This window comes from Pochonia chlamydosporia (genome assembly GCF_001653235.2).
Source record: "Pochonia chlamydosporia 170 chromosome Unknown PCv3seq00030, whole genome shotgun sequence".
Taxonomy (NCBI): domain Eukaryota; kingdom Fungi; phylum Ascomycota; class Sordariomycetes; order Hypocreales; family Clavicipitaceae; genus Pochonia; species Pochonia chlamydosporia.
In genome coordinates this window covers 563-18,607 of record NW_019154065.1, presented here as the reverse complement: position 1 = coordinate 18,607, position 18,045 = coordinate 563, and the positions used below count along the sequence as shown (strand labels likewise).

The 18,045-nt window shown below is 49.1% G+C and overlaps 7 protein-coding genes across 7 annotated transcripts; 4 read left to right on the top strand and 3 right to left on the bottom strand.

The window, feature by feature from the left end:
* Positions 1 to 464: 464 nt before the first annotated feature.
* On the top strand, positions 465 to 2,806 carry VFPPC_11978 (restless-like transposase; the record flags this gene model as incomplete). Its single annotated transcript, XM_018290008.1, has 5 exons — positions 465 to 971; positions 1,027 to 1,338; positions 1,391 to 1,828; positions 1,928 to 2,029; positions 2,093 to 2,806. 5 exons carry the CDS (start codon positions 465 to 467, stop codon positions 2,804 to 2,806), a joined length of 2,073 nt encoding a protein of 690 aa, XP_018135798.1.
* Positions 2,807 to 4,354: 1,548 nt separating this feature from the next.
* On the bottom strand, positions 4,355 to 5,242 carry VFPPC_14989 (hypothetical protein; the record flags this gene model as incomplete). Its single annotated transcript, XM_018292752.1, has 1 exon — positions 4,355 to 5,242. The coding sequence occupies one exon, from the start codon at positions 5,240 to 5,242 to the stop codon at positions 4,355 to 4,357; it is 888 nt and encodes a 295-aa protein (XP_018135797.1).
* Positions 5,243 to 8,128: 2,886 nt separating this feature from the next.
* VFPPC_11977 (glycosyltransferase) lies at positions 8,129 to 9,154 on the top strand (the record flags this gene model as incomplete). The annotated part of the gene is made up of 1 exon (XM_018290007.2): positions 8,129 to 9,154. The coding sequence occupies one exon, from the start codon at positions 8,129 to 8,131 to the stop codon at positions 9,152 to 9,154; it is 1,026 nt and encodes a 341-aa protein (XP_018135796.2).
* Positions 9,155 to 9,815: 661 nt separating this feature from the next.
* Positions 9,816 to 10,139, bottom strand: VFPPC_18595 (hypothetical protein; the record flags this gene model as incomplete). Its single annotated transcript, XM_022430182.1, has 1 exon — positions 9,816 to 10,139. The coding sequence occupies one exon, from the start codon at positions 10,137 to 10,139 to the stop codon at positions 9,816 to 9,818; it is 324 nt and encodes a 107-aa protein (XP_022284805.1).
* Positions 10,140 to 11,973: 1,834 nt separating this feature from the next.
* Positions 11,974 to 14,286, bottom strand: VFPPC_12659 (Ribonuclease H-like protein; the record flags this gene model as incomplete). The annotated part of the gene is made up of 1 exon (XM_022428844.1): positions 11,974 to 14,286. One exon carries the CDS (start codon positions 14,284 to 14,286, stop codon positions 11,974 to 11,976), a length of 2,313 nt encoding a protein of 770 aa, XP_022284804.1.
* Positions 14,287 to 14,859: 573 nt separating this feature from the next.
* Positions 14,860 to 15,774, top strand: VFPPC_18594 (hypothetical protein; the record flags this gene model as incomplete). The annotated part of the gene is made up of 1 exon (XM_022430181.1): positions 14,860 to 15,774. The coding sequence occupies one exon, from the start codon at positions 14,860 to 14,862 to the stop codon at positions 15,772 to 15,774; it is 915 nt and encodes a 304-aa protein (XP_022284803.1).
* A 612-nt stretch (positions 15,775 to 16,386) lies between these two features.
* VFPPC_18593 (reverse transcriptase (RNA-dependent DNA polymerase) domain-containing protein) lies at positions 16,387 to 17,784 on the top strand (the record flags this gene model as incomplete). Its single annotated transcript, XM_022430180.1, has 1 exon — positions 16,387 to 17,784. The coding sequence occupies one exon, from the start codon at positions 16,387 to 16,389 to the stop codon at positions 17,782 to 17,784; it is 1,398 nt and encodes a 465-aa protein (XP_022284802.1).
* Between the last annotated feature and the right edge of the window lie 261 nt (positions 17,785 to 18,045).

The window sequence follows — 18,045 nt, the reverse complement described above, 5'->3', positions numbered from 1 at the left end:
TAGTGCATCAAAGTACAGTAGTTAGCGCATTCACTAAGTTAACGCGTTGCCCGTCTCAAAGGCAACGCGTCTACGCGTATTAGCCACATGGTTCTTCAACCCTTCCTTCCATCAGCCAGTGCTGATCAACGTAAGTTGTCCACCATGACCGTCTTATAGCGCTGCTGTCTGAAGCCTCTTTATCGCCTTGAATTATGTTTTGAGATGCCGCACACTGCACCGTTGATTTGCGCTCGGCTGACGCCGACGCGTATAACGGCGCCAAATGAAGGTCTCACAACGTACCCCTGAGCACCGGGCCATGGCAATCAAGGACAGCTCCTCAAGTGCTGCTAGCTTTTCTACTGCAAAGCGATCAATTTACGAAGTTCCAGGAACGCTCCTGGCAAAGACATGGTACTTCCCCTTCACAAAAAAAGGCACTGCTCTGGCGCAGTCATCTCATCAAGGTGTATTTGTTGTCCATGGCGTCAGCCCAGATCACCGCCGCGTATGCTGCCTCGAGTGCGGACCGAACAATTAGTGGGACGTCCCTGGACTTCTCTATCTTCTTCAAGGCAACATACCCTGATGACAACATCCAGAACACCGCAGGCGGGACACGAAAACGCAAGTCTAGGGGCATGGTGATGTATCAATGTCTCCACTGCCCTGACGATACGCCATGGTCGAACCGGAAGCGGGACAACGCATGCCATCATGCTCGGCGGTGCCATTCCGATATTATGTCTCCTCTTAACCACGTGCTCGTCGATGGCAGCTCTGAGGTTTTAGACGATGAGAGGGAAGTCAAACGTCCTCGGATCGACGCTTTCTTTCCCTCGCGACCCTCCGATGCCTCTCTCCGCCGTGTGTTCGACCGCGATCGGTATTTCGATGCAATAACCAGCCTAATTACGCGCAGCCGGGTTGCCTTCTCGGCAATTACTTGGGATGAGATGCAAGAGATGATGCTGGCGGCTAATCCTGCTGTCGAAAATCTTCTGGCGACTCATTGATGCCACGTACGACTTATATTCTTCTCAGCTCATGGTGGCTCTTGAAACTTCCACGTCAAAGATTCATATCTCCTCTGATATCTGGACATCACCCCATCGCCATGGAATACTCGCTATCTCGGCGCGATGGGTTGACAAAGAGTATCAGCCACGAAGGGCATTGCTAGCTATGCCAGAATGTCGCTATAGCCACGGTGGCGAAACCCAGGCCTCTCTAATCATCGATACGCTGGAAAGGTACGGCATTGCGTCTAAAGTAGGGTACCACGTCGGGGATAACGCTACTTCGAATGATGCGTGCATGTCTTACCTGTCCCGGCGACTACAAGAAGATCACGGGGTACGATACCTCCTCTCGTATCTCTGGATTACGCTGACTTTGTTGTTGCTAGCTGTCGTTTGATCCCACGAAGCGCCGCATCCGCTGTATCGCCCATATTATTAACCTATCCCTCCAGGCGTTCCTTCTCGCCTCTTCAAAGGAGGCGCTCATCGCCGCTCTTCATGCCACCGACGATAGCTCGAGCGACCAGTTATTTACTCAGTTCTACGATACCCTGCACGACGCCGGGGGGACGATAAGAACAGAGGAGGCTGATCAGAGAAGAAGATCCTCGAGGAGGGGCAATCGGATACTTGAAAACTTCATTGGATGGCAGCATATCGCGCCGTTGTGGAAAGTGCACAACATTGCGGTGTGGATACGCAAATCCACGCTCCATTCGGCTGTATGGGATGATGAGATAAAGCTTCGATTAGGCATAGATAATGCAACACGTTGGAATTCATGGTATCGATTGTTGGATAATCTTTTGCGATATCAAACCCGTGTAAAGCAGTTTCTAATTGACCATGATAGAGAGCTTCAAGATGATATCCTGTTGGCTTCAGAGTGAGAGTTCATTGAGAGAACGCACCGTTTCCTACAGCCGTTTGCCTCGGCCACGCTGCTTGCCGAAGGAGCACGATCTACACTCTCTCAATCCCTCTCGATTATGGATGTGTTATTACGACAGTATGAGAAGTATAAGGTTGGTGGTCATGTTTTCCTTTTATTTAATGGCTCGGTATTAGGCTTATTAATCTTTATCTAGGAGCTTTATAGTTCTGAAGAATCCCGAGATCCCCACATGGTGCACTGCATCGATATGGGCTGGTTTGTACTCAACAAATACTATGCCTTATCAGACCAGACACCGGCTTATGCCGCCGCACTCCTTCTCGATCCCTCAAAGAGACGAAAATACATTGAACGGAATTGGCAGGAGTCTTGGCAAGCGCCTGCCATTGCTGCTGCGCAGAAAATCTGGCTGGACGAATACAAGACTGCGGCAGTCCCAGAATCCTTGCGGGTGCCTCCAGATGTGCCTTCTTCTGCTGGGAGGCAGCGCAACGAGCTGGATGAGCTGTTGAGCGATATTGCGGTCACTGGCCCTATACTAGATGATGCTGATGACTTTGAAGCATTTGTTAATTCGCGTCCAACCCGGATTACTGGGTCTCCTCTTGAGTGCTGGCTACATCGAGATCAAAGGAAAGCGTATCCGCGACTGTCTCGTATGGCAATTGATATCCTCTCCATTCCTCCTGAATCATCTGATGTAGAGTCGCACTTCTCGTCTGCGCGCCGTACGCTATCATGGGATAGAGAGAGCATGACCTGCGAGAACCTGGCGAAGGTGGAGTGCGTGGGCAACTGGATACGCGAGGGCGTCATTGTTCCCAAGTCGCACGGGGGCAGGGGCGTTATTTCGAGCGTTGCTTGTGAATTTGGCATTGACACAGACACTGAGGACTTTTTAGATTAGGGCAACGCCACATTCTTCTAGACTGCTAAAAATAGATGTGGCTTATCTGGATATCAACCTTGCTTAAATGGCTATGTGGCTATATGGATATCAATCTGGATATATCGATATCCAGATAGGTTCTTGAGCTTATCTGGATATCGATATAAGAGTCAGAATTTCGGTGGATATCGATATACGCAGGTCTGCTCATTGATATCTTCGTCCACGCGATAAGAACGCGCGTGTTGCTCCAACGGACGTCAGTCCACGGCGACCACCATCAGCGTGCCTTCCTGCAGAGGAATGTTAAGCCGCAGATGGGAAATCTCCGGCGCCGAGTAATCCCTCTCAGCAATCAGTTATTTATAAGACGAGAGGAGAAGGACAATAGGGGCTGAAGGTGCGCGGTGTGCGGCCAAACTTGGTCTCCAAGCTTACAGTAAGGCTCAGTCTTCTTGTCAGATTTGCTGCAATACTTCGCCGCGTACGTAATAGCCGCCTGTAAGCTAGTGCATGGAGATATATCGATATTGGCAAGCTAGCCCAGAGTAATGGCGGGATTGAAGTGGTTCATGAGGTTTTCATTCCGGGCCGCCTCGAAAACGTAGTATGACTTACCTTCTTTCCTGATAACTGCGGCCAGCTCCCGCAGAGCACGGGGAAAATTTAAAACGACACTCCTTCTCTGGATTGACCGCATTGGCCGCCTCAATATCGGCAGCAACCCCTTCCATATCCCTCACTAGGTCGCCGGTTCTCTTCCTCGCCCGCAAGCAGTACGTGGTGTTACACTTGTGACGCTGGCAACGGTTGACAATTTGTGAGAGCCGCAAGAACGTCATCTCCACGCTCAGCGGATCCACGCTCAGGGGATTACCCTCGCCCTGAGGCATAGTCCTACTCGGCTCCGGGTTAATGGCAGTGATGTGGAATCCCCACGTGCGTGCAAATACATCGCGAGCGGCTTCGTCCTCACCGTCGACTCCGGGGCAATTCTCCATCCAGTACAGGCCATGGTTGTGCGGAGTACCTCGCCCTTGCCATTCATACCGATCCCAGTAATTCGTGATTTGAACTTCTTGCTTAGCACGAAACCTTTTGCCAGTTTAGGCAGCAGCTTTGGTTGATATTAATGTCTTAGCGTAGGCCAGATATGCGACACGCCATTACCGCAGATAGACGCGTTTTGGACGCGTTTTCCTTGGTAAATGCCTATTATGTCACAGTTTTACTCTTATAATTACAAAATTTCACGCGTTTCAAAAATCTGTTCTGAGCTGGTGGTGTTTTTCCTTCATAGGTAGCTAAAAATTCCATGTGCTAAGGTATGGCCCTTTGGATCCAAGATCCGCCATCCCATATATACTGCAATCCCTGTGAAGCATCGGCCGCAACGCCACAACATACAATGGTAGCGGCAGGTACAGTATCCGTAGCTGACACGAAATAAGAAAGGGTCAGAATCGGCGCCCGTGGTGACGATTGAATATGCAATTTCCACTTGTCTCCATAGTTCAGTGCAACCCGCAACAATGACGTAATGACTTCACATCTGCATGACGCCAATCATCGCCCTCCGAAGTTGCCATTACAATGAAGAGACCCTTGATTACTTGTTTGGCCATTTGAGGAGTTGAGGCGAATTTCCGCATTGGCGCCGCTATGAACCAACTCGAAGTTGCTCCTTTTCAAATGACCGCCGCGAGCCAGTTCGACAAGGCGATTAAGAATGCCGAATTCCATCTTGAGCTTGACGCTGTAGACGAAGGGTCTCAAGGCAGTCTCGATATCATAGAGATAAACAGCCTCAAGAAAAATAATGGCAATATCAAGAAGGATAATTATGACGTTGACCCAAATTAAATGGTTGCGCATCTTGCGGGTAGCTTTGTCGTTCAGGCAATCTTGTACAGAGAAGATGGCGAGGGAGTTCTTGATATAGAGTCCCGAAATGATAAGTTCTTGGAGGGCAAAGCCCGTGACTTGAATCTTCTCATAGATTCCGTGGGCGAAAATCAGACCAGGGCTGGAAATGATATTGGACCCGTAGAGCAAGACGATGTTGGGAACGTGCAGAATGAAGATGTCGATAATAATCATGGTCAGGACGATCCTTAGACAAAGCTGACTGCGGACGACCAGGTGCAGACGGGAATATAAAACAAGGGACTGGCCGGTAACCATTGCGACCCAACCAATCGCTATGAGTGTGACGTATAGAGCCGGATTGTCGGAGCGCAAAACGTTCATTAACAGGGTCCCAATGGAATATGGAGCGATGCCATTCGTTGCGACAACAAAGCTCCAGAAGTAAAGGCTTTTCTGAGTCTTAAAGGTTGCGAGGATGATGCAGTTAAGCTCGATGACGGCGTACAGGGAGATACTGAGGAGGATAGTGGGTAGAAGCCCAAGCCCATCTACACCCCGCAGGCGCATGTCGGTCAGGTAACCCATGGTGTCGTGCAGTATAAAGTTGCCTTGGAGATGAGGTTATGCTTGACCAGTGATGTCGCCAGTGAAAGGCAGAGTCGTTACCGAGAAGGCGGGGCCATTTGTACATGAATAGATTCTCAAATGGGATACCACAACGTTGCTGAAGCCGGGGAACTGGCTGGAGAGCCCAACGTTATAACAGACACGAGGAATGTCCCAAAAAGTAATATGTGGAGGGTGTCAAGGGATAACCAGGGGTGATGACAGTGGGGTAATAACAACTGGGAATCGAATGCTTTTTGACATGACCAGACTGCAACACGTAGAGAAACGCCACGTTTTGCATCCAGGGGCCTAGCAACTAACTCCTGTATTTTGCAAGATATGGTACAGTACTCTAAGGGTCCCATATCAGAGAGTCTATTGTCAGCTTCAAGACCAACATTGCGTTTCGGGGTCCGTGCGACCAGGATTTTGACGTAAAGCAGACCCTGTACCCTGCCACGGCAAGTTTCACCCCACTGGTACCTGCTCGTTGTCCACGATCGTACAACTTTCGAGGCCCTATAATAGATACACTATCTGTTACGAGGTACCGGGGGAACAGGTTGTTTATTAACGTAATGCTCCATATATAACGTTGTATCCTGCGTCCTGTTCTTTGTCCGTGACGATGCCTTGGTCTGCGTCCAGTGCGGGCCATGGTAAAACTAATACATCCGTCCAGCTGTCATATTGGCGATACTTAGCACAGGTGCCTCCGGCCAGCACCTAGTCCTCATGTCAACATCCTTGACTGTCGGACCGTCGCCACGCGGCCAGGATAAAAAACGTCGTATCGGCCGACGTAGTAAGAAGCGCGGCAATCACAGAACTCGGATTTGTGGACCACCCGGCTTGTAGGATTCATAGCCACTATGACGGAGACGAATGGCGAGTCGGGGCTTCAGTGGAGCCCGATGCACCCAGGGGCAGCACCTTGTCGACATTTTACAGCAAAGTCCAATTCCTAGTAACAGGTGTGCATTGTGCCCCGCTTATCATTCTTGAAACTCTTCTGGTTTTTATCTACAGTACAACTTTGGGCTCGTCACGTTGGGAGACCGTCGTGCAGATCGCCAAAGGCTAGTACCTCAGGACAAGTGGATCAGGCTCCCCCTTTGCAGCACATCTCCATCTATCAGATCCCCCCCAGAGTCAGCCGCGCTGACCACGTCCTTGGCTGCGGCGATGCAGCTCGTCAATTGCTGTTTTCCACCGCCCTCGTCCATGGCGAGTGGGCAAATCCGAAAACGAGGTATTGAAGATAATAACTCGCCAGAAAATCCTCCGGCACAGCGTAAATCGATAAGTATTCACACTGCTACAAACTTTCCACCAGGAACAAAACTCAATCTGACAGTAGCCACCCAAGCGCACCATCCGTCAAAGTCTCAGCCTCTCTCTACCTCCATCACGCTGCGAAGATGCAAGTCACTTATGCAAGGCTTTGGAGCTTGTTCCATTGAGTGCTGTGGTTGCACCATCGGTGGGGAAGACTTCACTCTGTCTGGTGCTAGCCTTGGCATCCAGACCGAGTTGGTTGTCGGGGTCGAGAAGTCTCGCGATGATACACATAGACATCTTACTGCTTAGGTGGGAAACACTGACAAAGACGCTCCCTTAAAGAGGAGTTGCGTGAGCTGGAAAATGGGCGGAAGGGCAAACCCCTTGGTAGCGGTGACACGCGTCGAGGGGCTGTGTTAACTTCAGAATCTGCAGTATGGGAGATAGGGACTCAAATTGCTGCCAGAATTGGACGCCTTACTGGAGTGTCAGAAACGCATGCCGTCGCCAACCCGGGGGCATCCTGGGACATTACCAAAGACTTACCTGCGAGTTTTGGTTTTCTGCAAATGGACAGGAGGTGATTCGATTGAACCGGATGTCAAGTACACCAAGTTGACTTCCAGCGACGGAAATTCAAGAGCAAAGACGGAGCGACGAACTAGAAACGAAGGCGAAATGTCACAGAGTGATATTGTTGCTAACACCCCCATCTAGCAGCGCTGCAGCAATGTGAATACTCGTCTTCCACCTATGACCGAAGAGCTCTGGCATAAGCTGGGAATTTCGTCTACTGGGAGGACTTCTAGCGGATGGAATACCATCCCAGACACCGTCTCTGCGTTTATCTCTGAACGCGACACTGGGAGAATAACTGCAAAGAACAATACTCCAACCAACATCGGACATCCGAAAGGATTTATCGCCAATGCTTCTAGTCTCCAAGAGATGAAATTGGATCAGCCATTCACTCTGTTTGAATCTGCTCAATCCAGCGAAGTCCAGCAAGAAGTTGAGGCACAGAGTTTCCAGCCCCTCAATGAGCGGTTTCCGTGGATTCCCTTCCATGCACGTCCATACCATGGTATGTGCCTGATGCAGCGGATGTCTCCCCTAAGAATAACTCTGCCGAGTTACCCACCCTAAACAAATGCGATAGCACCGACGAGCCTGGTTGGGTTGAAGTAAACCCCACCACTTCATATGGAAATGGAGTAGATTGAAAGCCCGGCGGAGAAGGACGACGTTGCTTGTAGCTGTTGAATATTGACGAGCTTGCCAGGATACCTTGATGAAATGCTCATGGCAATTGTCAAAAGATTTACCAGAGTTCAACTGTCGTACGATATTGGCAGTTGGATGACTCGTGTCGTCCGCTTTAAGAAAATCTGTCGTTTTACATATCGAAGCCATGCTGTGGCGCAGGTGTCATGGAGTAGGTCGAGACCTTCAGCATAGTCATGAGACACAAGCCATGCTTTTTAAGAAAGCTGTGTCTGTCTTGAAGTATTGTGAGGAGTCCACCAGATCAAATTTCTAAGAAGTGTATTGGAGATCGCATTGTCCCAATCTCTTAGCAGAATGAGAAAAATTCCCGTGAAGCGTTTCCGGCGCTGTGTTTACCCAGGCATCAGCCTGTTTCTATTCTGCGTTTCTCTCTATGGCTTCCTTTCCTATGCCATCCTTGGACGATTTGAACGAGACGATGCCGTAATTAGGAATCACCTGCTTACGCGAGGCGAATTAATTTCACCGTTGAACACCCCTTCCAACACGAACCTATCTGAACATTTTGATCCCGGAAATGCTCAAGTTTCCGAACGAATACCTCGAATCATACACCAAACATTCTCGAACAACAGTGTGCCCGAAAATTGGGCACATGCGTACTATTCCTGCCAAGAGATCCATAAGGTGGGAAACTGGACACACATCCATTGGACGGATGATACGAGCCGTGCCTTTCTCAAAGAGTCCTACCCTTGGTTCCTCCAGGTCTATGATCGGTATCCGTACGCCATCCAGCGGGCTGATGCCATTCGTTATTTTGTTCTGTATCACTTTGGTGGTATTTACTTAGATCTGGATATTGGATGTCGCAGACCGCCCACGCCACTCCTGCAGTTTGACGCAGTCTTTCCCAAAACAAAGCCCTACGGGGTCAGCAACGATATGATGGCTACAGCAAAGGGCCACGACTTCTTCAAGCGGCTTATCACAACGCTTGAGAGCCATAGTCACCGTCTTGGTACAAAGTACCCTACTGTCATGTTCTCCACTGGCCCTGTGTTCGTCTCGCGACAACTCTCCAGGTACCTTAAAGATAAGCTTCCACAGCAGCTTATTGAAAGTCATTCGTCAGCGAGAGACCAATGCACGGTCCGCATTGCTCCGTCCGAGTTTTACGATTCTACAGAACAATCTTTTTTCACGCATTATCCGGGCTCGTCGTGGCATAGCTGGGATGTCTGGCTAATCATCCTGTTATGTCGGAATCGTTATAAAATCTTGGTTATCGTTATCTTTGCCGTGGTTTTATTTCGCTACCAGCAGCGCTTCACTTTGAAGATTAGACCCCTAGATAATAAGCAATATTATCGATGTTAACCCTAACTACGGTAGACTGAGTTTCACAGAACCGTCTCACGAAGCGGGAGGGTCTGCTGGGGCATCGACCCGCCTCCTCATATATCCCCAGGTTGTGAAGCGCAATTGCGAGGTTGTTCATGTTGTTTGCGTTAAGGGCGTCCAACTTCGAAATGGCGGCCGTTAACTTACATGGGCACCTGGAGGTACATAACTTTCCTCCCATTTCGCCATCGATACCGTGGAGAAAACTACGAAAGTGAAAGTGTTCGAGCATTTAAAATAAAATAAGCAATCGCCTACGCAATTAGAATATTTTTGCCTCCTTATTTCGATTTCTAGTTTTTCTTTTGGCAAACATGCAGTGTGTTGGAAGCGCAAGGCTTCTATTCGGGTGATAATTATCACGCGGTTTGGGGTACTCGTAAGTTGAGGTCCAAGATCAAGAGAAATGTCCCTTAGCAGTCGATCTAGGGCGTAACTCTCTTTGGTTGTTCTTTCCAGGCTCAAGATTTCTGCCTCGGTTGTCGAAGTCGTGACCGTGTCCTGCAGTCCGGCCTTCCACACAACTGGTCCGTTGAAGAGTGTCATCACATATCCCTGTGACGAACGTCGAGTTTCGGCATCGTCCGCGAATGACGCATCACTTGCAATCACCAGTGATTCTCCTGCGTGCAGACCATCATAGATGATGGCGAGGAATCTCGTCGTGTAGAGATAACGGGATGCATTGATCAGCGGCGGCAAGGTGCTCTGGTGATGGGTTTGTCAGGAACCTTGCAAGCTGGGTAGCTGCTCGTGCTATATCAGGTCTGGTCATGACTGCGATATACATCAGAGATCCGACTCGTTCCTGATATGCTTTTATCTCTTCCTGGGAAGCCTGTCCCTCATGTTTGACGAGAGGGATCGTTGTGATCGGGATTGACGGTACTCGAAGCTTTGAGTCGCAGAGCTTGAATTTTCGCGCAATTTTGTCGATGTAGGCGTCCTGGCAGAGATACATCTTCCGGTTTGGTCGATCTCTTATGACCCTGATGCCAAGATACCACTTGAAGTCTTCTTCGCGCAGGTTGTACTTGTCTCGGAGATACTCGACAAGCTCGTCCACGGATCCCTTTTCTTGCGACGGGCTAGGATCAGGATATCGTCGACATAGACAAGGACCAGAATTTTGCCGTCAGTGAAGACGCAGGGCTCCTCATACCTGGGCACAATAATAGAACCTTCTATGGAGGCGTATCGGGAAGATATAAGGCGCGGTCAACATGCCATGGCGTACATAGGCTCTCTTTTCCTTCCCTATCTTGATAGTAAACAGCATAGGGACTAGTTAGTTGAATCAACTCGCTAGAGGCCTTTCACATTTCATCCTTCTGAAGCAACAAGCCCAGGTCAGCGCTCCTAAGAGTCCAGACCGTTTGGACTATTAGTCCAGACTGCAATCCAAGATCAATAATTAATCCACGACAGGCGTTCGTGTATTGACGACTAAGATGATGCGTCCCTTGAAACGAGCCGTGTTGATCTGGATCGCACCAGTAAATTGATCAGAAATATCCAAACAAAATGGTTGGCACAGCAACAATCATAGATGCCCCGATTTTGCAACACTATGCTAACGACCTAGCGTACTTAGCGTCCACACCGGGCGTCCGTATTCCCTGCCCTGATCTGCAGTCTGGACTATTAGGAGCGCTGGCCCAGGTTATCGAAGAACCTATATCCAGTGGAGGACTCGGTAATCATGCTGTTGCGAGAATCGAAATCGTACATCCAGCTATTTCAGCGGCTGCTGAGTTTCGATATGAGTTCGGGCCTCGTGACGACCTTCGTGGTGGATCGCTACCTTCGGTCAAGGGTGCCAAACTGTATCTAAATGACCGGACCCCAGAACATCGGTGAATCTGAGCGCCATCGCCTGGGGACCTGAAGATGTCGCCTCTGGCCGTAGACCGCAAAATGACGCAGAGAGAGCAGCACGCAAAACCTACTGCACTGCCCATGGGCTCTGTCATTGGTGCAACTCGGACAAGTACGCATCCAAAATTGGAGTTCGTTGATCTCAGGAGGACTGATCCCCCAGGAGTACCAGGTGGGTTGATACCCGGATTCACTGATCTAGTAGTGTTGATCCCAGGAGCACGGATCCTAGGCCATGCAGTGTAGACTCTATCACGGTCCATGTACTCTAGATATTGTCAGAAAATGGATGCCAAATGCCCCAAGATCTGGGTCTACAGGATTTGGGATCACACATTGACAACGCCTGGGTCTACTAGTCGGCAGGAAGTGGATTATAGACCTGAGTCTAGGTGACCTGGGTCTCTACAATCGTCCAAAAAATGGGCGGCAGACCTGAGTATACAAGTCCTGTGTCTATCTGACCTGTTACGTGGCGAGATGGAAAGGGTGCTGGCTTTAAGATCACCAACGCACCAATTGTCACGTTATGAGACTCATTGTTAACTAAGCTTCCGTGATTCTGTTCCATTTTCTTCTGTCTCCTCTCCCTTTTTTCCATTACAGTACACAGCGGAACCCCAAGATATTTAATACTCTCGGATTACTGCTGCCTTAAGGCAGCAGTATGACGACTGCTGTTGCCACTCGCCACTCAGGTGGCAAAATTGCTTGTGTGTTACAATCAACAGAGGCACCTTTATCCGACACCAATACCTCTGCCAGCCAGTGCTGCATTCAATACTCAATACTCAATATGACACTGTATTGAAAAAGATCAATATTGAAAAAGTCGGTATTGAGTATTGAATATTGAGTATTGAGTATTGAATATATTGAAAACATATTGAGGATATTGAGAATATTGAGAAACCGGATTAGTAAGCCCTGAAATTATCTAGACTCTCAAGGTCCTGGGATACATAACTTGTCCTCCTACTATCACATGCAGCCTCTGATTCGTCTTCTACTTCGCCTCCGCCTCCCTCCGTCGGTAGTTCAATGTTGAGCTGATCAAGCCAAGCGTTCCGCAGCCAATGTTTTAAACACTCCATCTGCTCAATTGTCTTTGATCCTAAACTTGCTCTACTCCATGGTATTTGGCGCCTGGCGCCAGAAAAGACTCGCTCAGCCTCTGCTGACATTGCTGGTACCGAGAGGATGTCAATCGCCATACGGGAGAGGCGTGGGTACCGTGTTCGTTGATGCTCTTGACACCACCAGTCTAGCGCAGTCTTGGTGGAGATCTCGGTAGGGTCAGCCTCGATAAAAGATGTCCAGTCATCGGCGGAAGTTTGAACTACGTCTAGATCTCGCTCAAGCAGATCATACTCATCAGGCTCATAGGTTGGTTTTGATAATGCTTGAACGACATCCCCTTCAGTCATGGCGTACCTTTCTTCCCAAAGCCTCTGGAGTTGTGGCAATACTGCTTTGACCCAAGACTTATCCCAGTTGATATCAATATAGCGCTTTCGCCTTGAAGGATGGAGGAGCAAAGCTGCTGCATATGCTGGCACCTCATCAGTAAGGAGATAATACTTATCAAAAGCGTGCCAGGCCATCAGAATTGCGTTCTGAAACCCGGTGTTGTTCGCATGCTTGCTCTTCTGCTTCTCAAAGTGTTTAACGAGAATATCCATCGTTGCCAACGTCTTCTCAATAGAATCAAGATCTCCTTGCGTTCTGCTTGTCACTTTTTCAAAGGGTTTTAGGAAGATGTTGATCTCACGTAGAGTATCCCAATCGTCCGGTGTGAGTGCATACTTTCCAATCTCTTTGCGGTGGTTTTTAACAAAGGTATCAACATGACCCTCGAGCACGCAAGCAACCTCATTCATGGTATACCAACTATTCCATCGAGTATCGTTGTCCATAGGTATCATACGGCCGGCCGCACTGTGAAATTCGTCGTAGAGAAGCTCCGAAGCCCTCATATGAGCGACGATTACATGAAGCTTTCCTAGCGGGCCAATATCCTTCCAACTGGGCCTCTTCTTCTTTCTTGACGCTGCAGAAAGCCTGGTTTCTTCATCATCCCTCTCATCATCTTCATTGGCTTCTTCATCGGAGTCGCCTTTGTGATCGCCTTCATCTCCAGATCTGGAGCCCCGCCTAACCTCTTTTACCACCGCATCAATAGTCTCTTTATCTGGCGCAAAAATAAAAGCCTGACTAGCTAGATTTATGACATGGCCGTGGCAGCGAATTCGACGTGTCTTTGCATTCCAGTTGAGTTGGTACTGTTCTTTAAGGTGTTTCGAGATAAAGCGGCAACACTTGTCATTCGAACCGTGATTGTCACCAATGTAATAGCCGATTTTATGAGCAATGTCATACCAATCAATTATCCCGTTAACATGTTCTGCTTGGTGTTGGCCGCCATGGCTTCTTCGTAACCGTGGTAAACCTAATAAAGCCTTGCGTCTCTTCCCCTCTGCGTCAACGAAGTGTGCAACAACAGCCAAGAAAGCCTTCTTCTTATGCTCAGTCGTCCAAACGTCACAGGCAAGATGTATCTCCGAAAGTGCAGCGTGCAGGTGTTGTTTAATCACAGCCTTCGCTTGTAAGAAGGCAAGTTCAATTTTCTTTGGTACCGCGGCTCGAGACTTTGGGTATATATCTGCTGCCATATAGTTGACACTCATAATCAGGGAATATAGTTCTGGATACTCGACTGACTTGTGTGGAAGGTTGTTATTAACGATGAGCTGCAGCAACGATTCGTCAAAGGCTGTTTGGTTAATGGCCTTACGGAGCACATTTCGCTCCCGTTCATCAGCTTGGGCCTGGCTTTTCTCTGCCTGGCGTTGGAGAATTTGCTCAAGCTTGGCTTGGCCCTTCAGTATGATCTGTGGCTGCTGTGCATTAATCTTGATCCCATGCCTATGAGCAAGGTGGTTTCGTGCAGAGGTCAGAGAAGCTGATTCCCATGAGCATTTACCGCAAACCCATATCCTGTTACCAGCGCGATCACGTCGAGCTTGTTCATCTAGTTTTAACTTCTTCGCATGAGCCCAAGTCTCTGTTGCGGTTTGGGTACGCTTCTTGGACCCGCGACCACGCCTCGTACTGTCAACAGCCACCGGAGAATCGGGATTGCCGGTCCATGAAAAGCCGGGAAACTGACTAGATTCAGGTGCAGAAACTTGGGACGTAGAATCGCCCATTTCAGCATCACTGGTGGCCATTTTTCGATACGGTGGCTGACCGAGGTTGTGTGAGGGAATCATGTGACCTGCCCGTTTAATGAATGTCTCACTTTGTGAGCATTGTGTAAATAGCTTCAGCCAGAGTTTCTTTAGGGGTTCTCTTTTTCTCCTTGTGAATAATCATTTTATCCAAGTCGCACTCGACCTTGTTCGTGCACTCGTACCGTTACATATTATTCACCGACACCCCTCTTCGATAGATCACCGTCCACGACGCGACTATCGATTCCAGCACCCAACCGTACCACACATTCTGTGGCATTCAAACCTCACCAAAACACCCCGAAAACTAAATTTTCACCCGAACCAGCATCAATCGTAATGAACATTTCAACAACTGGCAACTAATCAACAAACCAACAAACCAATCAACCAATAAATAACAACCAATTAGTCAATTAACAACCAATCAATCAATTAACCTAACAAAGTAATCAGTCAATTAACAACCAGTCAACCAATTAACAGCCACCCAATAACAAATCAACCATCAATCAACAAATTAGCCACTGATCGACATCCAACGAATCCACTACCGCAACCGAAAACACAATGACAGGAGCTGCAGTAGACACCCCTCCGGGGTCCACCACACCCGCCCCTACCGATCTCCGCCCATCGGTCCCGATACTTTCATCCATTGATGGAGAAGCCGCGTTCCGGTCCGCTTGGGCTAACGACGCCCCAGGCATCATGCGGGAAGTCTGGGCCCTTAGCCAAGCCGTAACCAACATGCACGAGGAAATCGTGAGGCTCCGCCAAACCGCCATCACAACTGCCAACACCACGAACTCACACATCGAAACCCTGCAAACCCGCCTGAGTAACTCCCTCATGGAATCGAACGATAAAGATGATACAATCTCCCACATGGAAGGACAAATAGAGGCGTACAAAGCCATAGCGGCCACTGGAGGAAGCCATCGCCACCGCTCCGCTGAGCACCCCAAGCCCGATGCATTCAGTGGAGAGAATCCCAAGGATCTACCAGAATTCTTACAGAAACTCGAACTCAAATTGCATATGAACAGAGACTGGTGGGCAGACGAAACAGAACGAATGGGGTTCGTCATTTCATGCCTCAGTGGGGACGCCCACGCCCAGGTCAGTTACAACGTATCACACGGAATCGTCCAGTTTGCAAACGTCGAGGCCATCATCACAACCTTGAAGACAGATTTATGGCGAAGAGTGGACTCGGCCGCACTGGAACCCCAAAGAGATATAGGACATGCCAACAAGGTTATAAACCAACCTTGCGAAAAGCCTTATTGCCATACTGGATCGCAGTCGCCCAACTCAACGACCCCAGACATTCCGAAAGACAAAAATCACCTAGTCTACACTTGCAAACGGCCCACCTCTGAAACTACCAAACCCCGACATCATATGGAGGCTCGTGGTCCTCAAAGCCGCACCGACCACTTTAGCGGAATTCATCGAACTAGTCAGGCAATGCGACAGTGAGTGTCGTCAGCTCAACCCCCACTATTATAAGAAGAAACCCAGCAACAACCATACCCTTACCGGCACGACTCCGGCCGCCCCTCCCTCCCAAACTCCGACAACTATAAACGGAGGGGATGCCATGGATTTGAACGCAGTCTCCTGGGAGGCTAAAGACGTAACTTCCGGGCGCAAACCTCGAACCTCGGAAGAAAGACAGGCACGCAAGGCCTATTGCATTGCGCATGGACTCTGCAACTGGTGCTATTCCCCGGACCACAAACCTCACGTCTGCCCCACGGCTCCTTGGAACAACCAAGAAAAAAAAGAGTAGTCTCCAACGGAAGTCGCCGCAGGAGACGCAAGAAAAAGACAGACCTACAACTCTCTTCCCTAGACACCAACCAAGCCCACTTGCTATTACCATGTGCTTTGACGGAAGACAACAATGCAAGTTCGATAAAAACCAATTCTATGCTTGACTCTGGCGCTACTGGAAAGGGATTTATAGACGAGTCTTTTGCGCACATCAACAAATTCACGTTTTACAAACTACGAAACCGTCGCCGGTTGAATGTAGTCGATGGAAGACCCTCTTCGGCTGGCGATATCACTCACGTAGTAAAACTCAACATGGACATTAAAGGACACAAAGAAAAGATTCTATTTTACGTAACGAAGCTCGGAAAGTACGATATCATTCTCGGAAAACCCTGGCTAACAGACCACAACCCAAACGTCAATTGGAGTACGAATATAGTTACTTTCAACTCCAATCATTGCCGCCAATACTGCATGGAGAAGGGACAATACCAACTAGCAGTCTCAGGAGCTCCCACTTTGCCAATCCCAACAACGGCAACCATACATCCACGTCCATCAATCCCTCGAAGGATCGGCGCACCCGCATTCCACACGCTGGCCAACAAGCACGACGTCGACGTATTCTCACTATCTCTTTATGAGATCGATAAAAGACTAGCCGAACTTGGTGTTATCACAAACGTCTCCACGTTCGCAGAACCGAAGGCAGACCGATTCGACGCCGCACTTACGGACGTGCAAAAGATGAACCGAGAACTCCAGTCGCATGATAAAATAATACCTCCCAACCCCAGGGACCAACAAACCCAGGAACTCCAAGCTTCTCGGAAACTAGCAGCAGACATGTACCTTTCAGGGGCATCACTCGAGGATATTCACAAAGCACTCGAACCCAAGACTTTCATCAACCCCGCAACAAAAGTACCTGAACACTACCATGAATTCCTCAAAGTATTCGACCAGACAGAGGCAGATAAACTTCCCCCGCACCGACACTGCGACCACGAAATCGAACTTCAACCTGGCACAACCCCACCCCATGGACCTCTGTACGGCATGTCCGAAGACGAACTCGTCGTCCTCCGGAAATTCCTTCAAGAAAACCTCGACAAGGGCTTTATACGTGCCAGTACGTCACCAGCCGCCTCGCCAGTGCTATTTGCGAAGAAACCCGGAGGCGGCCTCCGTTTTTGCGTCGACTACCGGGCACTCAATGCCATAACCATCAAGAACCGATATCCACTGCCATTAATTCAGGAGACTCTTTCGCAACTAAGCCAAGCCAAATATTTCACCAAACTTGATGTCGTCGCAGCATTTAACCGAATACGCATCAAGGAGGGCCAAGAGTGGATGACAGCGTTCAACACAAGATATGGACTCTTCGAGAGTCTGGTGATGCCGTTCGGACTATCAAACGCCCCAGCTACCTTCCAAGCCAGGATCAACGAAGTATTACGCCCATTCCTGGACAGATATTGCACAGCCTATATCGACGACATTCTCATCTACTCAAACGACCTCGCCTCTCACAGACTCCACGTCAAATCAGTGCTCCAGGCGCTTGAAGCCGCGGGCTTGCAACTCGACGTCAAGAAGTGTGAAAAGTCGACAGGAACCGAAAAGGGAATTACTCGTGGTCATCGCATCACTCCTCTCAAGCCTGGGACGATACGTAAGGTGGCCACAAGCGGCCCATCACAATGAAAAGAACGTCCAAGGCCGCACACTAGCTCGACTTCGTAACGGTCATTCACCTCGCTGCCAAGGAACGCCTCATTAATTAAGTACAAAAGAAGCAGGTCAGCCATTCTTTCATGCGATTAATTCCCAAGAAATTGTCTACAGTCAAACCGGACTATATCATCGCAAAGGGATTCACACAGCCAGTGAGTTGCCCTGACACGGGAAGTTAGTCAAATGGGAATTGGACCTTCGAGATCCGACTTCACCTGAGGTTGGGCCAGC